This window comes from Myxocyprinus asiaticus, chromosome 5 (genome assembly GCF_019703515.2).
Source record: "Myxocyprinus asiaticus isolate MX2 ecotype Aquarium Trade chromosome 5, UBuf_Myxa_2, whole genome shotgun sequence".
In the NCBI taxonomy this organism is placed as follows: domain Eukaryota; kingdom Metazoa; phylum Chordata; class Actinopteri; order Cypriniformes; family Catostomidae; genus Myxocyprinus; species Myxocyprinus asiaticus.
In genome coordinates, this window is record NC_059348.1 from 15958109 (window position 1) to 15980875 (window position 22767).

Below are 22767 nucleotides of genomic sequence, written 5' to 3' on the forward strand. Positions count from 1 at the left end.
CTCTCCTGCAGGAAGGCACTGATCCGACTGCCCATCTCTGGGGGTCTTCGCATTGGGAAGAACACCGCTTAGCGAACAGACGCCACTTAAAGGCATACAGGTGCCTCATAGAGGGGGCCCTAGCCTGAGTGATCGTGTCTACCACCGCAGGTAGGTAGTGGTCTCCACTCTCCCCTGAGGGTAACCTGTAGTGTTGAGGTTGCCCGGGATGTGAGTGGCTTGCAGCGACTTGAAGTGCTGCTGACTCCAGAGGAGGAGACGGCGGGTGAGTTGTGACATACAACGAGAGCGCAGACCGCCTTGGCGGTTGACATATGCTACCATTGTCGTGTTGTCTGTCTGAACTAACATGTGCTTGCCCTGGATCAACGGCCGAAACCTCCGCAGGGCGAGCAGAATTGCCAACAACTCGAGGCAGCTGATGTGCCAATGCAGTTGCGGACCCGTCCAGAGGCCGGTGGCTGCATGCCCATTGCAAACAGTGCCCCAGCCCATTTTGGAGGCGTCTGTCATGACCACGACACGCCTGGAGACCATTTCTAGAGGAACACCTGCCCGTAGAAACGAGAGGTCAGTCTAAGGGCTGAAAAGACGGTGACAGACCGGCGTGATGACCATGCAACGTGTCCCGTGGCGCCATGCCCATCTCGGGACTCGAGTCTGGAGCCAGTGCTGAAGCGGTCTCATATGCATCAACCCGAGCAGGGTGGCCACCGCCGAGGATGCCATATGCCCCAGGAGCCTCTGAAAAAGTTTCAGTGGAACCACTGTTTTCTGTTTGAACGCCTTCAAACAGGCCAGCACTGACTGGGCACGCTCGTTCGTAAGGCGTGCCGTCAAGGAGACTGAGCCCAACTCCAAACTTGCGCTTTTCCCAGTTGACCCGAAGCCCTAGTCGGCTGAGGTGTGAGAGCACCAGGTCCCTGTGTGCGCACAACATGTCTCGAGAATGAGCTAGGATTAGCCAGTCATCGAGATAGTTGAGAATGCGAATGCCCACCTCCCTTATGGGGCAAGGGCAGCCTCTGCGACCTTCGTAAAGACGCGAGGAGACAGGGACAGGCCGAAAGGGAGGACTTTGTACTGATATGCCTGACTCTCGGACGCAAACCGCAGGAAGGGTCTGTGTCGAGGAAGGATCGAGACGTGGACGTTCACATCCTTCAGGTCTACTGCCGTGAACCAATCTTGATGCCGGACGCTCGCCAGAATGCGTTTTTGCGTCAGCATCTTGAACGGGAGTCTGTGTAAAGCCTAGTTCAGAACTCACAGGTCCAAGATTGGCCGCAACCCAGCGCCTTTTTTCTGTACAATGAAGTAGGGGTTGAAAAACCCCTTCTTCATCTCGGCTGGAGGGACAGGTTCTACCGTGCCCTTCCGTAGGAGGGTAGCAATCTCCACGCAAGGTAGCAGCGTTTTCGTCCTCCACCAAGTGGACACCGCTGAACCTGGGCGGACGCCCGGTGAAGTGAATCGCGCAGCCGAGTCGGACGGTCCGGACCAGCCCTTGCGACGGATTGGAAAGCGCAAGCCATGTGTCCAAGTTCCGTGCAAGGGGGACCAAAGGGACAACATCATCGGACGTACCGGCAGGTGGGGCCTCGCAACGGGGCAGAGCTTGAGGTGCCACACCACGTTGTGGCCGTGCTGAGTCTAAGGACATCGAAGCACTTACCTGGCTCCTTGTGACCACCCCTGGAACAGCCTGGGATGGGGGAGGAAGAGGCCTGTCCTCGTGACCCATGGAGACTGTCCCATCGGGGGCGGATTTGTCCCACAGCTGGGCGCTCAGGGGCGGGAGACCGCCGCTGGAGCGCAAAACCTGCCAAATAGAGTGGTGGACGGTGGTCGTGATGACAGCCTTGCACACCGGATACGTGACCCAGGGAACAAGGAAACCGCTCTTGCTGAGCTCCAGAGTACTGCAGCCACTTGGGCATGCAGCACAATTAAATGCAAAAGGTAACAAAAAGATGGAAAGATCTGCTTACCAGCTCCAGAGCAGTGGGTTTCGTTGTCCCTGGGTCACCCATCTCAAGGGCACTTTGAAGACTTTCACGGGTTCTGGGCAGCCGCGAGACGGGTGGTGTCTGCTTCCTGCGGTGGGCTCCACGCCAGGGCGGGCCGAAGGGGCGGGCTGCGACGGAGCCTGTGCAGTCACCGCAGGGGGACGCCCTTGGCGATGAGGAGATGGGGTGCGGGATCTTGAGCCGTGCTGGGGTAGGATATGCCGGCTAGCATCCGTTTACTGCTCCACCATCAAAAACTGCTGGGCAAAGTCCTTGACGGTGTCGCCGAATAGGCTCGCCTGGGAAATGGGGGCAGCAAGGAATCGTGTCTTGTCGGCCTTGCCCATCTCGACCAGGTTGAGCCAAAGGTGGCACTCCTGGACCACTAGTGTGGCCATCGTCCGCCCGAGAGACCACGCCGTGACCTCCGTCACTCAGAGGTCGGTTGCCGAGTGCAGTTCCTGCATCAATCCCGGGGCGGAACTACCCGGGGCAGACGAGCGTGCTGGGGAATGGGAGGTCTGCGGGGGGATACCTGGCGGAGGCGGTACCATTGGGGTCCCCAAATCGCCCCCAGTGCTAGCCGCGCTGGCCTCATACCCATGGGTAAAAGGACAGAGGCGGGGAGCCTCTGGGGTGGCTTGCTTTCTTACGAAGGCGAGCCGCAACCACAACGTTGCCATGGACATATTCTCGCAATGAGAACATGACCATCCACGAACGCTGTCTCCACATGAGCAGTGCCCAGACACAAAAGACAGTGATTGTGACCATCAGAAGGCGTGAGATAACGAGCGCAACCAGGAATAACACACAATCGGAAAAGCATCTTTATAAAGACACGTCTTTAAAACGACATTCTGTGTGTGCCGCTCTTTTAGAGAAATATACTCCTTTAGAGAAATATACTCCTTTAGAGAAATATACTCTTTTATTTCTGCCGAAGCGCCCAGGGGCATTCTCTGCAGTGCACCAGTGCAGAGGGGGGAGAAGCCGCTGAAATTCGCTGTCAGATCCAGCAGAGGTGAATGAACAGTAGTTTTCAGCTCAGTGACCATGACCGTTCGGCTCCGAAGAGAAAATCTGAATGAGTGGTTGCATACCAGCTCCTTTTATACCCGTATCTCCGGGGGAGTGGCATGCAAATACCACTCGCCAATTTTCATTGGCCTTTTATCAAAGACCAGAGGTGTCTTGGGCTCCCAAGAGTGACCCCTAGTGTCACTACATCGACACAACGTCGAGCGAGTGACAGATAGGGAACACATATTACACTTATTCACTAAACTGAAAAACACTGGGCTATGAATCATTTATCATTAATCATTTAATCAAGTATGATTAATACTAAATTTACATACCCAGTCCTCGCATGTGCACAAAACGTGGTCAAACTCCACACATGCAATCCATTTGCATCCTTAGAATTTTCAACCAGTGAACAAAACCGGGAGCCCTCTTGCGCAATACATGTCCTCAGGTCTCTACCCAGCACATATGCGCAACACTTGAGAGTGCCAGAAAACAGGTGTCACAAAACTCTTAAAGGTTCTTAAAGGGGCCACGTCCAATTTATGATAAGAATTAAATTTCATGAAATCTCTCCACTTGGCTACATATATATATATATATATACACTGGTGACCAAAAGTTTGGAATAATGTGCAGATTTTGCTGTTCCGCAAGGAAATTGGCACTTTAATTCACCAAAGTGGCATTCAACTGATCACAAAGTATAGTCAGGACATTACTGATGTAAAAAAAAATAGCACCATCACTATTTGAAAAAAGCCATTTTTTATCAAATCTTGATAGGCCTCATTTCCAGCAGCCATCACTCCAACACCTTATCCTTGAGTAATCATGCGAAATTGCTAATTTGGTACTAGAAAATCACTTGCCATTATATCAAACACAGCTGAAAGCTATTTGGTTTGTTAAATGAAGCTTAACATTGTCTTTGTGTTTGTTTTTGAGTAGCCACAGTATTCAATAGACTGGCATGTCTTAAGGTTAATATTAGGTCAAAAATGGCAAAAAAGAAACGTCTTTCTCTAGAAACTCGTCAATCAATCATTGTTTTGAGGAATGAAGGCTATACAATGCTTGAAATTGCCAAAAAAAACTGAATATTTCATACAAAGGTAAAGGTACAGTCTTCAAAGACAAAGGACAACTGGCTCTAACAAGGACAGAAAGAGATGTGGAAGGCCAGAAGTACAACTAAACAAGAGGATAAGTACATCAGAGTCTCTAGTTTGAGAAATAGATGCCTCACATGTCCTCAGCTGACAGCTTCATTGAATTCTAGCCACTCAACACCAGTAATTTTTCACATTATTAATGTCCTGACTATACATTGCGATCAGCTGAATGCCACTTTGGTGAATAAAAGTACCAATTTCTTTCCATAAGAGCAAAATCTGTACATTATTCCAAACTTTTGGCCACCAGTATATGTGTGTGCGTGTGTGTGTGTGTGTGTGTGTGTGTATCAGTCTGTCAATATAAAAAAAATTACTATAAAATTAAATATATTGAATTTTATCATCTACCAGGTGAAAATCTTAAGTCAGATCACTTAGAAAAGTAATAGCACAACTCACCTCAATAAGCCAAAGTTCAAAAGTTAGGGTTAGGGTTATTTTCTAATGACTAACCCCAAGTATTTGTTTGTCACAGACAATCTGCTGAAAAAAGACTGTAGTCCTCGCACATGTGGCTCCTCTAAAGATCTCACCAATGTCACACTGCTCAGATTTACCAAGATACCAATGTCTGTGATCAATTCTGAGATTTCAGTATGCACTCAAAGACTTTATATCAAAATATTCAAAGACCAACCTATATGGACTATGCAATCCAAATTATAGCTCTATACTTATACTGCATGTCAAAAAATTTCATGATTTTTTTTTTCTTACTGCACTCCTTGGATTCGTCTGATCGATCCTTGCAGTCCTTCACATTGTCACACACCTTGCTTCCATCAATGCATTCCCCGTTCCTACAGAGGAACTTCAGAGGGCCTTCACACTTTGTGGCTACAGCATAATAGAAAGAAAGACAAAAGATGCTTATAGAACAGATGGAGGCTGACTGAATCGATTTCAGTTTTGAAGTTGATTTCAATTTGGTTTTGTTCCCTCTCAATCAGACACAAATACTCAGAGGTACAGCGATACAGATGCCGCTTTTCACAAATAAGGCACAAATTACAAGTTTTTTTTTTTGTTTTTTTGTGAGTTGTGAGATAAACTATTTTCTAACTTACAATTAGCCTAACAGGAAAAGTAATGAATTTTAAACACATTAGATGTCTTATAGGGAAAGTTCACCTAAAAATGAAAATTCTCAGATTTTTAGAAGAATATTTCAGCTCTGTTGGTCCTCAAAATGCAAAATTCTGATGCTCCAAAAAGCACATAAAGGCATCATAAAAGTAATCCATATGTTTTTAATCCATAACTTCAGAAGCGATATGATAGGTATGTGAAAGAAACAGATCAACAAAGTCAATTTTTGTTAAAAATTCTTCTCCCTTCCCAGTAGGGGGCATATACATGAAGAATGAGAATCACCAAAAACACAAGAAAGATGTGAAAGTTAAAGTTAAAGTGGAGACTGACTGAGCAGGGAGGAGAATTTATAGTAAAAAAGTACTTAAATATTAATCTGTTTCTCACCCACACCTATCATATCGCTTCTGAAGACATTGATTTAACCACTGGAGTCTTCTGGATTACTTTTATGATGACTTGTGTGCTTTGTTTAAGCTTCAATAATTTGGCACCTATTCACTTGCATTGTGAGTACCTACAGAGCTGAGATATTCTTCTAAAAATCTTCATTTGAGTTCAGCAGATGAAAGAAAGTCATACACATTGATGAGAGAAATTTCATTTTTGGGTGAACTATTCCTTTAAGAGTTTCAGGCCCTATTTTGTTCTCAAAGAGCCAACTGAGGGCTTTAACAGATGCCTGGCATTTAGGTGGACTCTCTGTACATCTTATGAATAAAAGCAAGTTTTTCAAAAGGATTGGCCAATTTATTTCCACACTTGAATGCTTATTACCATTTAGACACAACCTTCTTTGAGTTAGACACATTTCTGCTGCGGCAGACAAGTCTGCACTCATTAAACTTTGAAGGGTGTCATATGAAAGGGCAAAACCAATGTAATCCCTGGGAAACTTTATACCCTGCTGAATAAGCACTGCAAATGATTCAAGGAACAAAGCAGGAAACACACAAACTCACAAACACGTACCGTTGACACAGCCGGCCTCGTCGCTTTTGTCGAGGCAGTCATGTATTTTGTTGCACTGTTTGATGCCGTGGATGCAGGATCCATCGCCACACTGGAACTCATCGGGTCGGCATGTGAGCAGAGCTGCAGAAGAGCCAAACCACACAAGACAAACATCAGCCAAATCAAACGCTGTCACACAGACAGCAATCAGAGCTGCACTGCATGCTGCTTTATCATTGTGTTCTTAAGGGAACAAGCCCTGGAGTGTCTTAATTGGTAAACAACCTGTGAATACACTTGTGGCCTGATATTTAGCCACGTAAACATATAAAAAACACATACTCGTGCAACAACACTCACAAAATAAAAAACTGAATGGCTGCATAAGAACAAGGAATTAATACGATTATAAAGCAGTGTGTGGTGGATGTACCGTCACTCCAATTCAAGGGATCTCAATTGCTCAAGGACACACACCCAGGGGTTGCCTAGCAACCATCGGACACATCCACCTGCCGCTCTGCTTGCTTGTTTCCCTCCGGCCTGGCCAGAGTAACATTGTAATTGACTTGGATGTGTTACCTCACAGTGGGAATGGAGACAGAGGCACCAGGCTTAAAAGAAGTATCCTGCAAGCTTATCTCTACCAGAGCAGCCAACATCACATTCTTCAAGCAGAGACAGGAGAGTAGAATGCATTGTAATTAAAATCAGAGCATCTCCTGGGCACATGTCTTTTCCTGTGAGTCTTTGGATTTTGAGGTCAGCTTATACTCATGAAATCTTGTTGTGTACCAAAGTGTCTCATCTTAAAGTGCTATCTAAAATAACAAACACCTCGTAGCAGCTCTATTCAGTCAGACGTGCCTGGGGAATAAGCACGACAGCAGAGATGTGAAATTAGAATTTTCGCAGCCTTGAGGGAAAGATGTGGCCCAGAGATTTTAAAATGACATGACAGCGTTTTGACTTTTGACAAATTTGATTTATGACATGCATCAAAAGTCACTGCTAGAATATTAAATGTGTTGTAAAATTAAAACAAACCCTCTTGTGCTATATCTTACGCTATGTTTGTGGTTACCCGCTAAAATGAAAACAGTGATGGTGATTCTGTGCATTATTTTGTGTCTGCAACACTGTGGCTCAATTTAAAGCCAAATCTCAGCAGCAGTTTGTTTTCATGCAAATAAATGGTGCAGTGGCTAAAATTTTGATCCAGAAAGGAACTAAAGGAATAATTCATGAGCAATGACCATAGTGCCCATGTGCAAGCCGCTTAACACCAGGTTGGTCCAGTGGGATCGTCCATATTATAACTATGCAAGAACGCTAATGCAGATGTAAATGAATGGCATTCCCACTGCAAGCATGCATTCCCACTTTACATACATATTATTCTATAATGTGACGGTAACAAACCTCAGTACTCAAGAGGGCAAAAGAGTTAACTTTAAATGTCTGTGGTATTAAACTGGAAGTGTTAGCATTCAGGTAGTTAGCTATAAACATGTAGATGTAACGGGAGCCAGCTGGTATGTGATAGCTGTGCAGTAAACCTTACTCCCCTGCTTAAGAGGTGCACTAGCGACTGACACTAGAGGCTCTTGCCTTAAGCCTCATGATTAGCACCTCCATCTCCCATGCCAGAGATGCCGGTTCAAATCCCGCTCGGAGCGGGTCGAGCAGGTCCGGTTACATAGACACTTTAACCAACTTAAACTTATTCAAAAAGATTCTCTTCAAACTGCAAGAAGCAAAAAATTGAAGAGAAAACTGACAGTAGAAGAGGACAGTTTACGCAAATGCCCACTATAGCAGCCCCTGCGCAGCAATGCTGAAAATGCAACATGTACTTGCGTTGTGTTGTAAATTGCATTCTGATACATTTCAGAATGCAATGATGCGTGAAATCAAGCTTGTGTATCTGGCATTGTTAGTGTTCACACACATAGCAAAAGTTCTGGCCAAAGTCACTTTGGATAAATGTGTTTGTTGAATGGCTACTTATTTATTTACCATGTATTTTGCATGCCAAATTTATACACAAGGTTATCCCCACTTCTTTCCAAGCAACTAATAGCTGACTGCCACTAAAGTTGCAATAAAATCAGAGAAGATACACCTCAACTGTAAAAAAATATTTATGATTTGCAGCATGTTTTTGGAGTGGATTTGGCAACCTGTGATTCAATCAGGTAACCTGATATAACCAGAATAAGGAACGATAAAATGCCTCTGCTCAACTAGTTAACCTTATCTAAATTTTTAGATTGATGCAAGAACTGCGCTCGGCGACCGACCTCACTCTCCGGGCGACGAAGGTCACGGTGCGGTCTCTCTCACCCTGATGGTCCAGGAGCACCACCTTTGGCTCAACTTGGTCGAGATGGGGGAAGCGGACAAGGCACAGTTCCTTGATGCCCCCATTTCCCAGGTTGGCCTGTTTGGCAATGCCGTCGAAGACTTTGCCCAGCAGTTCTCGGCGTTGAAGAAGCAGACGGAGGTTTTACAACATATCCTGCCCTGGCAGGCTTAAGACCCCGCACCCTGTCTGCTCATCGCCAAGGGCATCCTCCTGAAGCAACAACACTGGCTCCGCCGCAGCCCGCCCCCATGGCCTGGCTCCGGCATGGAGCCCTCCGCAGGAAGCAGATGCCACCTGTCTCGTGACCAGCTGCTAAGAACCTGAGGAAGGCTTCGAAGTGCCCTGAGATGGGTGACCCAGGGGCGAGGAGACCCACTTCTCTGGGGCTGGTCGACAGACCACTCCATCCCCCGGTGGAGGGCCAGGAGGAGATCTTTTGTCGCCACATGCCCAGGAGGCTGCGGCACCCAAAAGCCTGACAAAAGAATGGTCCCCTCGTCTCCTGGGTCACATATCTGGTGTGCACGGCCGTCGTCAGGACCACCGTCCACCGTCCCATTTTGGCAGGTATGGCGCTCCAGCGGCGGACCCCCCGCCCCTGTGTGCCCAGCTGTGGCACAAACACACCCACACGGGATTGGTTCCAGTGGACTACGGGGACAAGATTCCTCCTCCCCCCTCCTCGGCCAATCTTATGGTGGGCGGCAGAAGCCAGGTAAGTGCTTCAATGTCCCTGGACTCAGCATGGCCATGGGGCTCGAGTCCCCTCGACGTGGCACCTCGAGCTCCGCCCCGCCGCAAGGCCCCACCCGCTGGTACGTCCGAAGTGATCATTCCCTTGGTCCCCCTCGCCCGGAGTTTGGGTGCATGGTTCGTGCTTTCCAACCCATCGCGATGGCTGACCAGGACCATCCGACTCGGCTACGCGATTCAGTTCGCCAGGCGCCTGCCCAGGTTCAGCGGTGTCCGCTTCACCACGGTGAAGGGCGAGAATGCCGCTATCTTGTGTGCAGAGATTGCTACCCATCCTGGACCCGCGTGTACTGAACCGGGCTTTACGTATGGCATCAAGATTGGTTTGTGGCGGTAGACCTGATGTATGTGTACTTTCACATCTCGGTCTTACCTTGACACAGACCCTTCCTGCGGTTTGCCTTCGAAGGCCAGGCATACCAGTACAAGGTCCTCCCCTTTGGCCTGTCCCCTCGCATCTTCACAAAGGTCACAGAGGCTGCCCTTGCCCCGCTAAGGGAAGTGGGCATCCATATCCTCAACTATCTCGATGACTGGCTAATCCTAGCTCACTTTCGAGACTTTCTGTGCACACACAGAGACCTCGTGCTCCGGCACGTCAGCCGACTGGGGCTTTGGGTCAACTGGGAAAAGAGCAAGCTCTCCCCAATTCAGAGCATCTCTTTTCTCGGTCTGGAGTTGGACTCAGTCTCGAAGACAGCACACCTCACGAACGAGCACGCACAGTCGGTGCTGAACTGTTTGAAGGCGTTCAGATGGAGAACAGCAGTTCCACTGAAACTTTTTCAGAGGCTCCTGGGGCATATGGCATCCTCAGCGACGGCCATACCGCTCAGGTTGATGCATATGAGACCGCTTCAGCACTGGCTTCAGACTCGAGTCCCAAGATGGGCATGGCACCGCAGGACACATCGCGTGGCCATCACGCCGATCTGTCGCTGCCTCTTCAGCCCGTGGACCGACCTTGCATTTCTACAGGCAGAGGTTTCCCTAGAGCAGGTCTCCAGGCATGTCGTGGTTACAACAAACACCTCCAAGATGGGCTGGGGCACCGTATGCAATGGGCACACAGCCGCCGGCTCCTGGACTGGCCCGCGGCTGCATTGGCACATCAACTGCCTAGAGTTGTTGGCAGTACTGCTCGCCCTGTGGAGGTTTTGGCCGTTGATCCAGGACAAGCACGTGTTGGTCCGGATGGACAACACAGCATTGGTAGCATATATCAACTGCCAAGGCGGTCTACGCTCCCATTGCATGTCATAACTCGCCCGCCATCTCCTCCTCTGGAGTCAGCAGTGCCTCAAGTCACTATGAGCCACTCACATCCCGGGGACTTCAACACCGCAGCAGATGCGCTGTCATGTCAGGTTACCCTCAGGGGAGAGTGGAGACTCCACCCTCAGGTGGTCCAGCTGATTTGGAGTTGATTTGTCGAGCACAGGTAGACCTGTTTGCTTCCCGAGAATCCTCCCACTGCCCGCTCTTGTACGCCCTGACCGAGGCACCCCTTGGTATAGATGTGCTGGCACACAGCTGGCCCCCTGGACTACGCAAATACACACTTCCCCAGTGAGCCTACTTGCACAGACCCTGTGCAAGGAGCAGGTCATCCTAGTAGCACCCTACTGGCCCACCCAGACGTGGTTCTCGGATCTCACGCTCCTCGCGGTCTCCTGAGGAAGGACCTTCTTTCTCAGGGATGGGGCAACATCTGGCACCCGTGACCAGACCTCTGGAATCTCCACGTCTGGCCCCTGGATGGAATGCGGAAGACCTAAGTGGCCTACCACCCGCTGTGGTAGATACGATCACTCAGGCTAGAGCTCCCTCTACGAGGCGCCTGTATGCCTTGAAGTGGCGTCTGTTCGGTAAGTGGTGTTCTCCCTACGCGAAGACCCCCAGAGATGCGCAGTCGGATCAGTGCTTTCCTTCCAGCAGGAGAAGCTGGAGGGGCAGCTGTCCCCCTCCACCTTGAAGGTATATGTAGCCCCTATTTCGGCGCATCACAATGCAGTAGATGGTAAGTATTTGGGGAAGCACGACTTGATCATCAGGTTCCTGAGAGGCGCTAGGTGGTTTAATCCCTCTAGACCGCGCCTCGTCCCCCCATGGGACCTCTCTGAAGTCCTTCAGGGTCTACGGGGAGCTCCCTTTGAGCCCTTGGAGTCAGCTGAGCTTAAGGCACTCTCTTTGAAGACTGCCCTCCTGACTGCACTCACTTTCATCAAGAGGGTAGGGGACCTGCAAGCGATCACGTGATCCTGAGACCCAGACCAGGCTATGTTCCCAAGGTTCCCACAACCCCTTTAGGGATCAGGTGGTGAACCTGCAAGCACTGCCCCAGGAGGAGGCAGACCCAGCCTTGGCGTTGCTGTGTCCGGTGCAAGCTTTACACATCTATTTGGATCGCACGCAGAGGTTTAGAAGCTCCAAGCAGCTCTTTGTCTGCTTTGGTGGACAGCGGAAAGGAAGCGCTGTCTCCAAACAGAGGATCACCCACTGGGTCATTGACACCATCACAATGGCATATCAGGCTCAGGACGTGCCACCCCTTGTGGGGTTACGAGCCCACTCTACCAGGAGTGTGGCGGCCTCGTGGGCCCTGGCCAGTGGCGCCTCTTTGGCAGACTTCTGCAGAGCAGCAGGCTTGGCAGCACCCAACACCTTTGCGAGGTTCTACAATCTCCGGGTTGAGCCAGTCTCGTCCTGAGTAGTGGCAGGCACGAGCAGGTAAGTTCCGGGACAGCTGGCCGGGTGTACCGCTTGCGCATAGCGCCTTTCCCCTCCCTTGAGGTGAAGACCTGCACTCTTGACTCCCAGTAGTGTTCACAGACTGTGATCCCTGGATGACTTTCCTCCTTAGCCCTGTGGCAGTTGAGTTTGCAGAGAAACTCGCTGCTGGCTCAGTAAGTGCACTAATGAGGCCCTGTACTGAGGTAGGTGCTCTGCATGCGATGGTTCTCCGAAGGCAACCCCATGTGATATTTTCCACAAAATCGTTTCCCTCTCAGTACACTGCGTCTTCCCTGGGCAGGGACCCATCTGCCCCCGGTCACCATGCTTTGTAGAAATTCCTCCCCCTTTGGGTAGGACCTACCATGGGACCTCTCCACATGACCTACTTCCGTCAAGACTCAGTAAGACCATGTGACGTATTCCACTCAAAATACCCCCCCCCTTTTGGGCAGGGTGTGGTCTCCGTGTGTCTTCCCCTTGGGAGGGACACCCCCCGATGCAGACACTTATGGCTCCCAGTCAGTTAACAAATTCCACTCTTTTTGGGGAGAAAAGAGAGGGAAAAGAGGCCTTGGCTGGTCTATCCTGTTCCTATAGTTGAGCAGTCGACTTGTTTCTGATGGACTGTTCGACGCTCATAAGAGCGTTGGGGGAGGTTGCGTGACGGCCTGGTGCACTGGCTATGAGGCACACAGCAGTCTGCCCATCTCACACCGCCAGTTCAGCTAGTTGTGGCGTTTTGTATAGGGACCCCTAGTGTCACTACATCGACACAATGTCGAGTTCCCTCCATCAGGGAACGGAGGTTACGAAAGTAACCAGGACGTTATCATTGTCATGTTTCTCCCTTGTCCATGTATTTAAGCCTCATGTTTGCCATTGTCCATTGTCAGGTATTGTGTTTATGTAATGCTGTTTGCAAGTCAAGTCAAGTTATGTTATGTTATGTTATGTTATGTTATGTTATGTTATGTTATGTCAAGTCTAGTTTAGTTCATGTTTATGTTTTGTAGCCACGTTTTTGGTTTTGGCGTCATGTAAATAAACTGCACTTGGGTTCTTCACTTCATCGTTACAATCTCAGAACGTTTTACAATCTTGACAATAAAAAAAAAGAAACAATATTATGTAAAATGGATGAGAAATGTTTCAGATTTTGCACTATTTCTGAATCACTAAACAAATAAACAAAACTGTGCCACCATTGGTCATGTTGACTTTGTACAAAATTTTGTTTAGTTTTGTGCTTTGCGCTGGCACGAATATTTCATTTAGAATTAGCGCTCTCACAAAAATTGGATAAGATTTTAATACGTAGCATTGTTGCATGCTAGCGTCTTATCCACAAAAATAGAGCCTGAAGTCCATGCAAAAGGACATACCAAATACTGAAACGTTCTAAAATTTGATTAAACTTTTCACTTTAATTGCTATACTGACGATATAATGTGTAAGAAATATTTTGTATTAGGTTGAAAAAATGACAAACAGAATTTTTCAGACTTTTGGACCCCACTGTAATATATTCTGAATGGAAATGTAGGCATTGATTTGCGACTACACTGTCTATGCTTCCATCACTGTCAAACTGGATTAAAGCGTGTCTCCACATCAAATGCTTTGAGCCTCACTGCAATAATGACTCTACAAAAATAATTGTCTTTGTGTGGGTGGAATTGGTAATAAATGGCAGGCAGTCAGGAGAAATTGACTGCCACACACCTCTGCCTAACATCTTTGGCACAACCTTACAATATCTGTTAGAATTTAATACCTGTCGGTCCTTCCTGTGTGCCCTTCAGAAGCACTGTATGAGAACCCCTGCTGAGAGAACTTAGTCTCACAATGAAACTTCCATAAATATGGCAATGTTGTACACAAAAGCCCGAGCTTATTCATGCTCAATCTCTGGGAGCGTTTGATTTGTGTTTGCAACAATACAGCATCCAACGGATTCAGTAGGTGAAGAATGAATCTAAGATACAAAGACATGCACCATGGAAAGTCACATGCTAAGAGACAAATGCTGAGAGAGTTGATGAAAAACATATGCACAAACAAACACACAATTACATTAGAAAATCAACCTACATTATTGCACTTTCCTCTGTAAGTCAACTTGAAATAAAAATCAACTCTATTTACTTTTTTAAATACACATTCCTGGTCTTATTGTGCACGGTGCAGATTGTTCCAAAGAAATGTTTGTATTTGTAATCTGTCATCAGAATGCCAGATTACAAAGATTTAACTTGATTTTCATTTTTGGCTGATGTTACTATGCCCTCATATTTGTCAACCCCTGCCCTCCAATCACCACGTCATATACTGTAAAGATCACTTCCACAATCCAACCAATTCCTGATGGATCAAATCCCAGCCTATATTTTTTCTCCTTGAATATCCTATTTCACCCTGCAAATTTGGGAAATAAAATGGGTTGCAAACCACATTTCATGTAGACTTAAATTTGCAGTAGAGAGAGATTTTCTCAAATGCACAGACAGTATTATGCTGGTATTCTCAAGAATTGGATGCACCAAAGACACTTGAGGTGGAAGACAGCATCAGATACCTTTCACAAAAAAGTTATGTTTTGAATCACATCAACTTTCAACCATTTTTAACCAGGTGTGCACTTTTGAGGGATTCAGCAGGTTAAAGTGGATTATTTTGGATGAATACAATTGCAATTGTGTTACAACCGTAACAGGCAACCTCCATTTTAACCTCCACAGTATCTCCATTTTTGCTTAATTATTGTAACATGGCTTATTGTATGTATCTCTGCACTTTCCTGGTGAAATAAACACTAGGGCAGCTACAATAACAATGACTTTTATTCACTTTCAAACAAATCACGAGAAAAATGTCAGATTTTCAGTTCATAAACTCTTGCTTTTTGCCCTCTTCCTCACACGATTTGTAAGGCAATACAATCGTAATATTTGCTTTACATTAGGAACTACATTTAGAATTTTTTTCGATCGTGATCAAATTGCGCTGTAGTTCAACTGATAGAGTGCTGTGCTGGGGTACGAGTCCTGAAGAGCATGCGAGTTGACACGTGAGCCGAAAGTGTCTTAGAAGCACTACAGAATGATATGGCTGTTTCATCAATTGTGTTTCTCATCTCAAAATTGCCTTTTTAGTTCAGTTTTTGTTTTATGTTTACAGTTTAGGGTAGGGAGGTAGGTTTATTTTATTTAAAACATTACCCTTAAAAACCTCTTCTGTTTGGGAGAAAATTTTACTCGCTTTTAGCACCACACAGTGGACAGTTCACCTTGGAACTGCTGCGATACGTGTAATGAACCTTGAAATGTCATTTTGCAAAAATGTTGCCATATTCACGTTATTTTGATTAGATCATGCTGGTAACGAGTTACAATGTATGAAAATGTTACAATTGCCTCCTGTTTGACTCACCACTAGTTTCCAATATTAAATTTAAGTTTTCTGTTCCTATGTGAGACACTTTTGTACAGTGAGATCCAACGGCTATTTGGTCTTCACAGGAAGTAAGTGAGAGGTGTGTGATGGCACACTCACGGCAGTCGGCCTCGTCTGATTTGTCCTTGCAGTCAGGATCTCTGTCACACCTCCAGGCCAGTCTCACACACTCCCCACTGCCACAGTGGAACTCTCCAGCACTGCACTGCAGCCTGCGGGCAAGGGGCGGAGATGGCCGTCCAGACCCACCCCCACATCGCCCCGCCCACTCATCAGAGCCATCAGAGCAGTCGGGGTCGCCGTCACAGGTCCAGGGTTGTGGCACACACTCTGAACTGTTACATCGAAACTCGTGCGGTCCACAGGTGGGCGGAGAGCACTTCTCTTCATCACTGCCATCTCCACAGTCGTCGTCACCGTCGCACACGTACACCGGTGCTAAACATTTACGGTTACGACACTGGAACTCTCCTGCTGAGCAGGACCTGGCATCTGTGAATGAGAAAACAGACACTTGATCAAGAAATGTCTTCGACATGTACAGAGAAACTTGACTGAGGGAAATCTTCTGTTATCAGATGCTAAAACAACTTGTTCCAGACACATTGATTTATCACTTATGGGGCGGTCACACTGCATTTCGCGCTCCGTTCACTCTCCTTGAAATGCATCCAAACGCAGGAGATGCAAGCTCATGCAAAAAAAATTTGCACTACACTATGGAGAGATGTTCTAGTTTGGTGATCTCTGAACTGTGAATCTGGATGATGAGAAAATGTGTGACCAATAGAAGATCAAAACATCACACGCTGACCTCTGGGCTTAATTCAAAGATTACATATTTAAAAGATGCATGTTTTTATTGTTGTTGGAAAGTGAGTCGGTGGTATATTCTAAAGTTCTGAATATAATAATATTATTTATTTATATTTTTTTTCCTTTTCTCCCCAATTTAGAATGCCCAATTCCCAATGCGCTCTAAGTCCTCGTGGTGGCGTAGTGACTCGCCTCAATCCGGGTGGTGGAGGACAAATCTCAGTTGCCTCCACATCTGTGACCGTCAATCTATACATCTTATCACATGGCTTGTTGAGCGCATTACCGCAGAGACACAGCGCATATGGAGGCTTCATGCTATTATCCGCGGCATCCACGCACAATTCACCATGTGCCCCACCAAGAGCGAGAACCACATTATACCAACCAGGAGGAGGTTACCCCATTTGACTCTACCCTCCCTTGCAACTGGGCCAATTTGGTTGCTTAGGAGACCTGGCTGGAGTCAATCAGTATGGCCTGGATTCGAACTCGTGACTCCAGGGGTGGTAGTCAGCATCTTTACTCGCTGAGCTACCCAGGCCCCATATTATTTGTTATTTGTGATTTATTATTAATTAAAAATCCCAAAAAAATATGGGTGCTCAAAGCCTGGTGTGACTGGGGTTTTACAGTATGTGCTAATGGCATGTCAAGAGTGCTAGTTTCACAATCATCATAAAGTCTGGTCCACTTTGCAGCTTATTCTGGCCAACAACTGCCAAATTTGAAAGAAAGGGACTGTCTGAGCAACATGTGAAGTGACCAACCACATTTCCTGGTTTTACAAAGTAGCTTAATCAAAGCGTGCAAACAAAGTGTCAGCTCATCCTGATAATGGTCATATTTGCACTGACCATCAAGCCATTTTTTGAAAATGTTTAAATTTTTTTTTCTTTCAAGTATAATGTGTGAGGGACACTGAAACCAGAATTTAGTTTGTTATCTTCAAATTTTAAGTATTTAAATTCCAAATGTTACGGCCCTGGTACTGTGGTCCTTAGGTAGGACAATGTGACTTCTTGAAAAGTTCAGTTACCGTTTCAAATGAAATTATTCCAAATAAATAAATCTATAAAGTTTCTGTTATTTTAGGCGCAAACAAATAAACAAATATTTTTCAAAGATTCAATGTTATGAACATTTCGAACTCGTTTTGCTTTGGAAGCATTCATTGTACCAACCTACATTCATTGCTCGGAGAACTGAAAAAAATGTTACCCCGACTCCCAGGAATTACAAAGGAGCCTGCTAATCTGATTGGAACTGGCAATTTCAGCTCTCATCATTTTTGTGTTCAATATGCTTCAGACAATCATTGAATGATTGGTGGGCGGTCTAAACTATATTGAGGCAGTGTTAATGTTACAGCGAAAAAAACAAGGGCTTTCAGAGCTGACATATAATGATGAAATTATATTAGCTGAACAAAATGAAGGACACAAAAGAAGAGAAGCAGAAGGCAGTTGAGAGAGCAGAGCAGGTTGTAAAAATGAGAGAGAGAGAGAGAGAGAAAGAGAGAGAGAGAGGTAGATACTGCATACCACAGATTTAAATCTTGACATTGATGGATTGGAAGATACATATGCACTTAAACACAAAATACAAAAAGGAAGAGATTGTAATGTGATAGAGGGGTCGTGGATCTTTAGAGATTACACAGAAAGATAAACTGAAGAACCTGCCGATTAAAGTTAAGATTGAATGGGATCTCAGGAAAAGAGGAGGAAGGCAGAGATAAGTGGAACACAGGAGTAAGATAATAAGATGAGGAAAAAAGTAAATTAAGACAAGAAAAGATAAAGAAAAAGATTGAGCTGCATGTACTATTACTGTGCTTTTCAAAAGGTTTTGCTTTATGAGCCAGATTTTAAATTGACCCAACATTGCAATTGGCACAAACCATGTTTATCAAGTGAATCCATATTTATTGTAGTCTGAGTCTTTTTTTTATTTTTATTTTTTTGCATGGTTTTTGGTATATAACACAACCTGCCCATGTGTCATCTAGCTAATTTGGATAGCATCTACAAAGTGACATTTAAATTTGTACCAAAATACTGTAAAGTTTGATTGGATCAGAGACTATATAGCAGAGACGGCCACTTCTATTTAAATGAATGGGAGAAATTGGAATGGCCAACCAAGGACTTCACGCCCGATGTAGAAAGGAAGTCCCTCCTTACAGGTAAAAAAAACAATCACCTTTTAGATACAGACATCGCCTGCCAATCAACTTGAGAATGCGAATGTGCATTAGCAATACAAGCCGTAAAAAACAAAAGCATTTTTATCTGAGGTAAAGAACGTTTTTGGCAAACAGTTTTTTAGATTTCGGTGTTCCCCCTTTCAAGTAGATAGGAGCTGCACTGTTATGACTGGAAATAGCCTCCACGAAGTGTTCCAAAGATGGCCACCAGTGGACTGACTTGCTAGAAAGACCTTGATTGGATGCATGGCCTCTGATGTAAATAAATATGGGAAGCATTTCTGCCTCCCTTTTAAAAGTAATTTTGCTCTCCTTATGATTGCACCATTATATACAGTATGGTTAATTGCATTTTATTATTTGCATTTAGCATTATTTTCCCCTGCTCTCAACAACCCTGTCTGAACAGAACTGCAACCCGTTTTTGGACTGTGTCCCACCAGTTGAAAACTACTAGACTATTGAACAATACGGTACAGTAGTATACTTTGCATTCCCAGATATTGGCTGTGTGGACAGTGAGTTTTGTTATATACACCAAAAAAAAAAAAAAAAAAAAAAAAAAAAAACTCAATCTATTTCAAAACATTTTGGTTCAATGGAGAGAATGTTTAATAATAGTAGTTAACTAAATTGAACGCAGGACTTGATCTTGAATTACATCAGCAATGATCGGCAATGGTCATTTAATCACATTTGCCTCAGTAAGCAAGGCAGAATCAAAGGTGAACTGCTGTATGAACTTGCCCTTGGTTGCTATGGGAGAAATTGTCCTTTTGCCCATTGATACTCCTTTTCATCATAAGATCTGAAATATGGAGATTATGTTTACAACTTAATTTGGATGAAGGTACAAATGTGGATAGGATCTTAACATTCACTGTACAGTATATTCCTTTACTCTATTCGAAGCATGTGCAAGAGCCTTATGAATCATATGAGCAGCTTCAGTAAAAAAGGCCTCTGGCCTGAGATTAGCCTAGATTATGCACAGATTAATTTGTGGGAACAGGCAATTTTCATCGTTGTACCAAAACTCCCTCAATTAAATGATTCATTTATACAGTGCAGGGAGCAAAATCCCTACAACACTTCAACAGAGGCAGACAACTAAAATATATATATATATATAACTCATGGCCTGACCCTGTTTCATATCAAAATGTAATTTATTTCCCCTGGCCAGAACAGCCTACGTTTAAACTCTGCTGATGTTTGAACTTCAGTTACAGGTCTACCAACAATTAAATTCAACATGAAGGATACACAACCCATTTTACTTCCGTAATGTGACGTATAAAGTATCTGAATGAAATAGGATATTTCATGCAGAAAACGTGTTCAGTGGGACTATCCATCAGCAACTGATAGGTGCGAAGTGGGAGTTGAATGAAGCCAGACCAGAAAACGAGTTTACAGTGGATTGTGGAAGACAAAGGTCAAGTTCATCCTCAAGAACTTCTTGACACATATTGCAATGGTATTGATGGCTCAATTGGTATCAATCATTATTTGCTATTATGGGCATAACTTTTATTACAATAACGTTAACTGACTTTAAATTATTGTGTAACATAGCCTCATGTTGTTACAAACCCATTTGATTTTCTTTCTTCTTTGGAAAACAAAAAGAGATGTTAAGAAAAATGTTAGCCTCAGTCACTGTTTACTTTCATTGTATAGACTTAAGATGTAAATAAAATGACTGAGATTAACTGCCCAACATCTCCATATGTTTCCGCATAAAGGCGCCAATATCCTTCTAGTGGGTGTGATGTCATTTTGATAAAAATCTGGCCAAAAAGGTGTTTTTGAGTTTGTTGAGGTGGATCGAAACAGCTTTTCAGAATAAACTTCATTCTGGTTGTTTGACACTTTCTTACTGCCACTGGTCAGTGTTATTGGTGGGTGTGACCTGATGCTCCACCTACTTTGACGGCAAAATCTTTTTTCTGTTAATTTCTTCACTCAGTCAAGATCAGTCAACATAAATGCACTGGAGTTTTACAATGTATCTACATTACCTACATCTTCCCTAAATGTTTTATTTGTTAATGGCTGTGCTAATATCTAAATGTGCTTATCTAATTAGTGATCAAGAAATTGTGGGGAATCTTTATTTAAAATTTTAAGTCATGAATTTTTCAAAATCTTGCACGGTAATCACTAGCATGCAAGCAACAGTGAGATGAGTATGAAGTCCCTCGCACCTGCATGCTAATCTACATCATGATGTAATCCTTCCTTATGATCACACACAAGTTTTCATGAACTGAATGGGAGGCTAAACACAATTAAAGTGTGACGAGACTGCAGTATAGTCAACAAATGAAGACGATCGTCTAGTGAATGTTCACATAATCATACAATAAAAAATTCACGCAGACAGTGTTGTACTACTCATCATATAAATCTCTTTGACGCTGGATAAAAAGCAAATGACATTACTTTCTCCAGAAGGGCATCTCAGCCCAGGAGGGCAAAGGGGCAGTGGCTTCGGCCAATGTAGCCACCCCCCTGAGCACATCCCTGCACACAGGGGTGCGGAGTAACGGAATACATGTAATTGGATTACATATTTAAAATACAAAATATTAGTAACTCTATTCCACTACAGTTACAATTTAAATAGTTGGTAATCAGAATACAGTTACATTCAAAAATGATTTTGATTATTGAAGAGATGACATTACATTGTATTGTTATTGGTTTTATGTAATATTTAGTCTTTTCAGTTGGAAAACATTTATCCAAATATATTATGCATTCTGAGGGGCATTTGAACGATGGTGAAACACTTTCTTATGATGTGTTACGTTCATATGAGCAGCGCTTTCACACTGTTATGAGTTAAACGGTGGATATGACGTTATTCAGGAAATCTCCCTTTGGGAGGTAGAGACAGAATCCACATACGATCAGAAAAAGTTGTTTTTTGTGTACACTGTATGGGGTTTTTAAGTTTGGAGCAGCAGACATAGTTAACCTTGTATAAATTGTCATGTAAACATTTAGCTTTATGCTAAGCTAAAATGCTATACCTAGCCCTGTTACATGCACCTGTTACCAGGCATAATTATATTTTTCCTATAAAGAAAATCCACATTAGATCAAAAACTTTTTTCTTTAGTAACACCTTTGATGTTAAGGCAAAGATGTAATCTATATATACTGTATATTCATATGCTCTGTAGTTCCCGATCATATTCATATACTGTATATATATATATATATATATATATATATATATATATATATATATATATAATATATATGAATATGATTGCCAGAGATCAAGAATCTGAGGAAATGAATGGGCCTGCATTGATTTTTCTATAGCTTTCAGTCAACAGGACTCTTAGAAAGCCACACTCAATCTAATAACAGACCCAGTGGTGCTTGATGTTGGAGCAAAGCCAGTTTGACTAGCTTCCCTGGAAACCGCACTGGCGTGATGATGAGAGGTTCTGATTAGTAGAGGTGAAGCCGTGGGCCGTGTCTAGCCTGAGGGGAGAGAGAAATGACGGACAGTCCACCAATATTAGCTTCTACTAGTGGCCAGCAGAATTCACCAGAGTGAATGTTTTTGTTTGTTTTTGTGCATACCAAGAGAGGGGCAAACTTTTATGCTCTTGGGCACAAGTGTACTCAAAAGTGGGGCAAAAATATGTTTCAGTAATGAATAGCACAGAACGTATTTTAAAGGCAGCTCTGACTTTTGTCAGTGGAAAGATTAAATATCTGATCCCCTCAACTCAACTCAATAATAATAATAATAATAATAATAATATATAATTATGATATAGCAAAGAGGCAAGCAAGTCACCCTCAGAATTACATTTAATTTTTATTTTTCATAGTTCATTGAATCTATGCACAATGGAGCACCAGGTTAAATGAAACATTTGAGGAACATTCCGGGTTTAAAACAGGTTTAGTGAAAGTATGTCACAGATGATGCCAAAAAAGCTTAAAGGTCCACTCAGTAATTTTTTCCTCATTAAAACGTTTTACTCCTAAAGAATTAATAGTAATTTTGAAACATATGTATAAAATCATGAGCACTTACATGAGATGATGACTCTAGTCATATCAGTAACCTTATAAAAGCTGTTTTATTCTATATGAAGAGGATCTCCTTATGGGGGCTGCCATGATAGGATCACATGA

At 44.4% G+C, this 22767-nt stretch overlaps 1 protein-coding gene across 3 annotated transcripts in view; it reads right to left on the reverse strand.

Moving 5' to 3' along the window:
* LOC127441003 (low-density lipoprotein receptor-related protein 8-like) overlaps nt 1-22767 on the reverse strand; it is a 180676-nt gene that overhangs the window by 78599 nt on the left and 79310 nt on the right. For all 3 annotated transcript variants that reach the window (XM_051698114.1, XM_051698113.1, XM_051698112.1), the window contains exons 5-7: nt 15672-16064; nt 6281-6403; nt 4934-5053 (exon numbers count right to left, since the gene is read on the reverse strand). In XM_051698114.1, coding sequence (XP_051554074.1) covers nt 4934-5053; nt 6281-6403; nt 15672-16064 — 636 coding nt within the window. The remainder of the gene's footprint in view (nt 1-4933; nt 5054-6280; nt 6404-15671; nt 16065-22767) is intronic.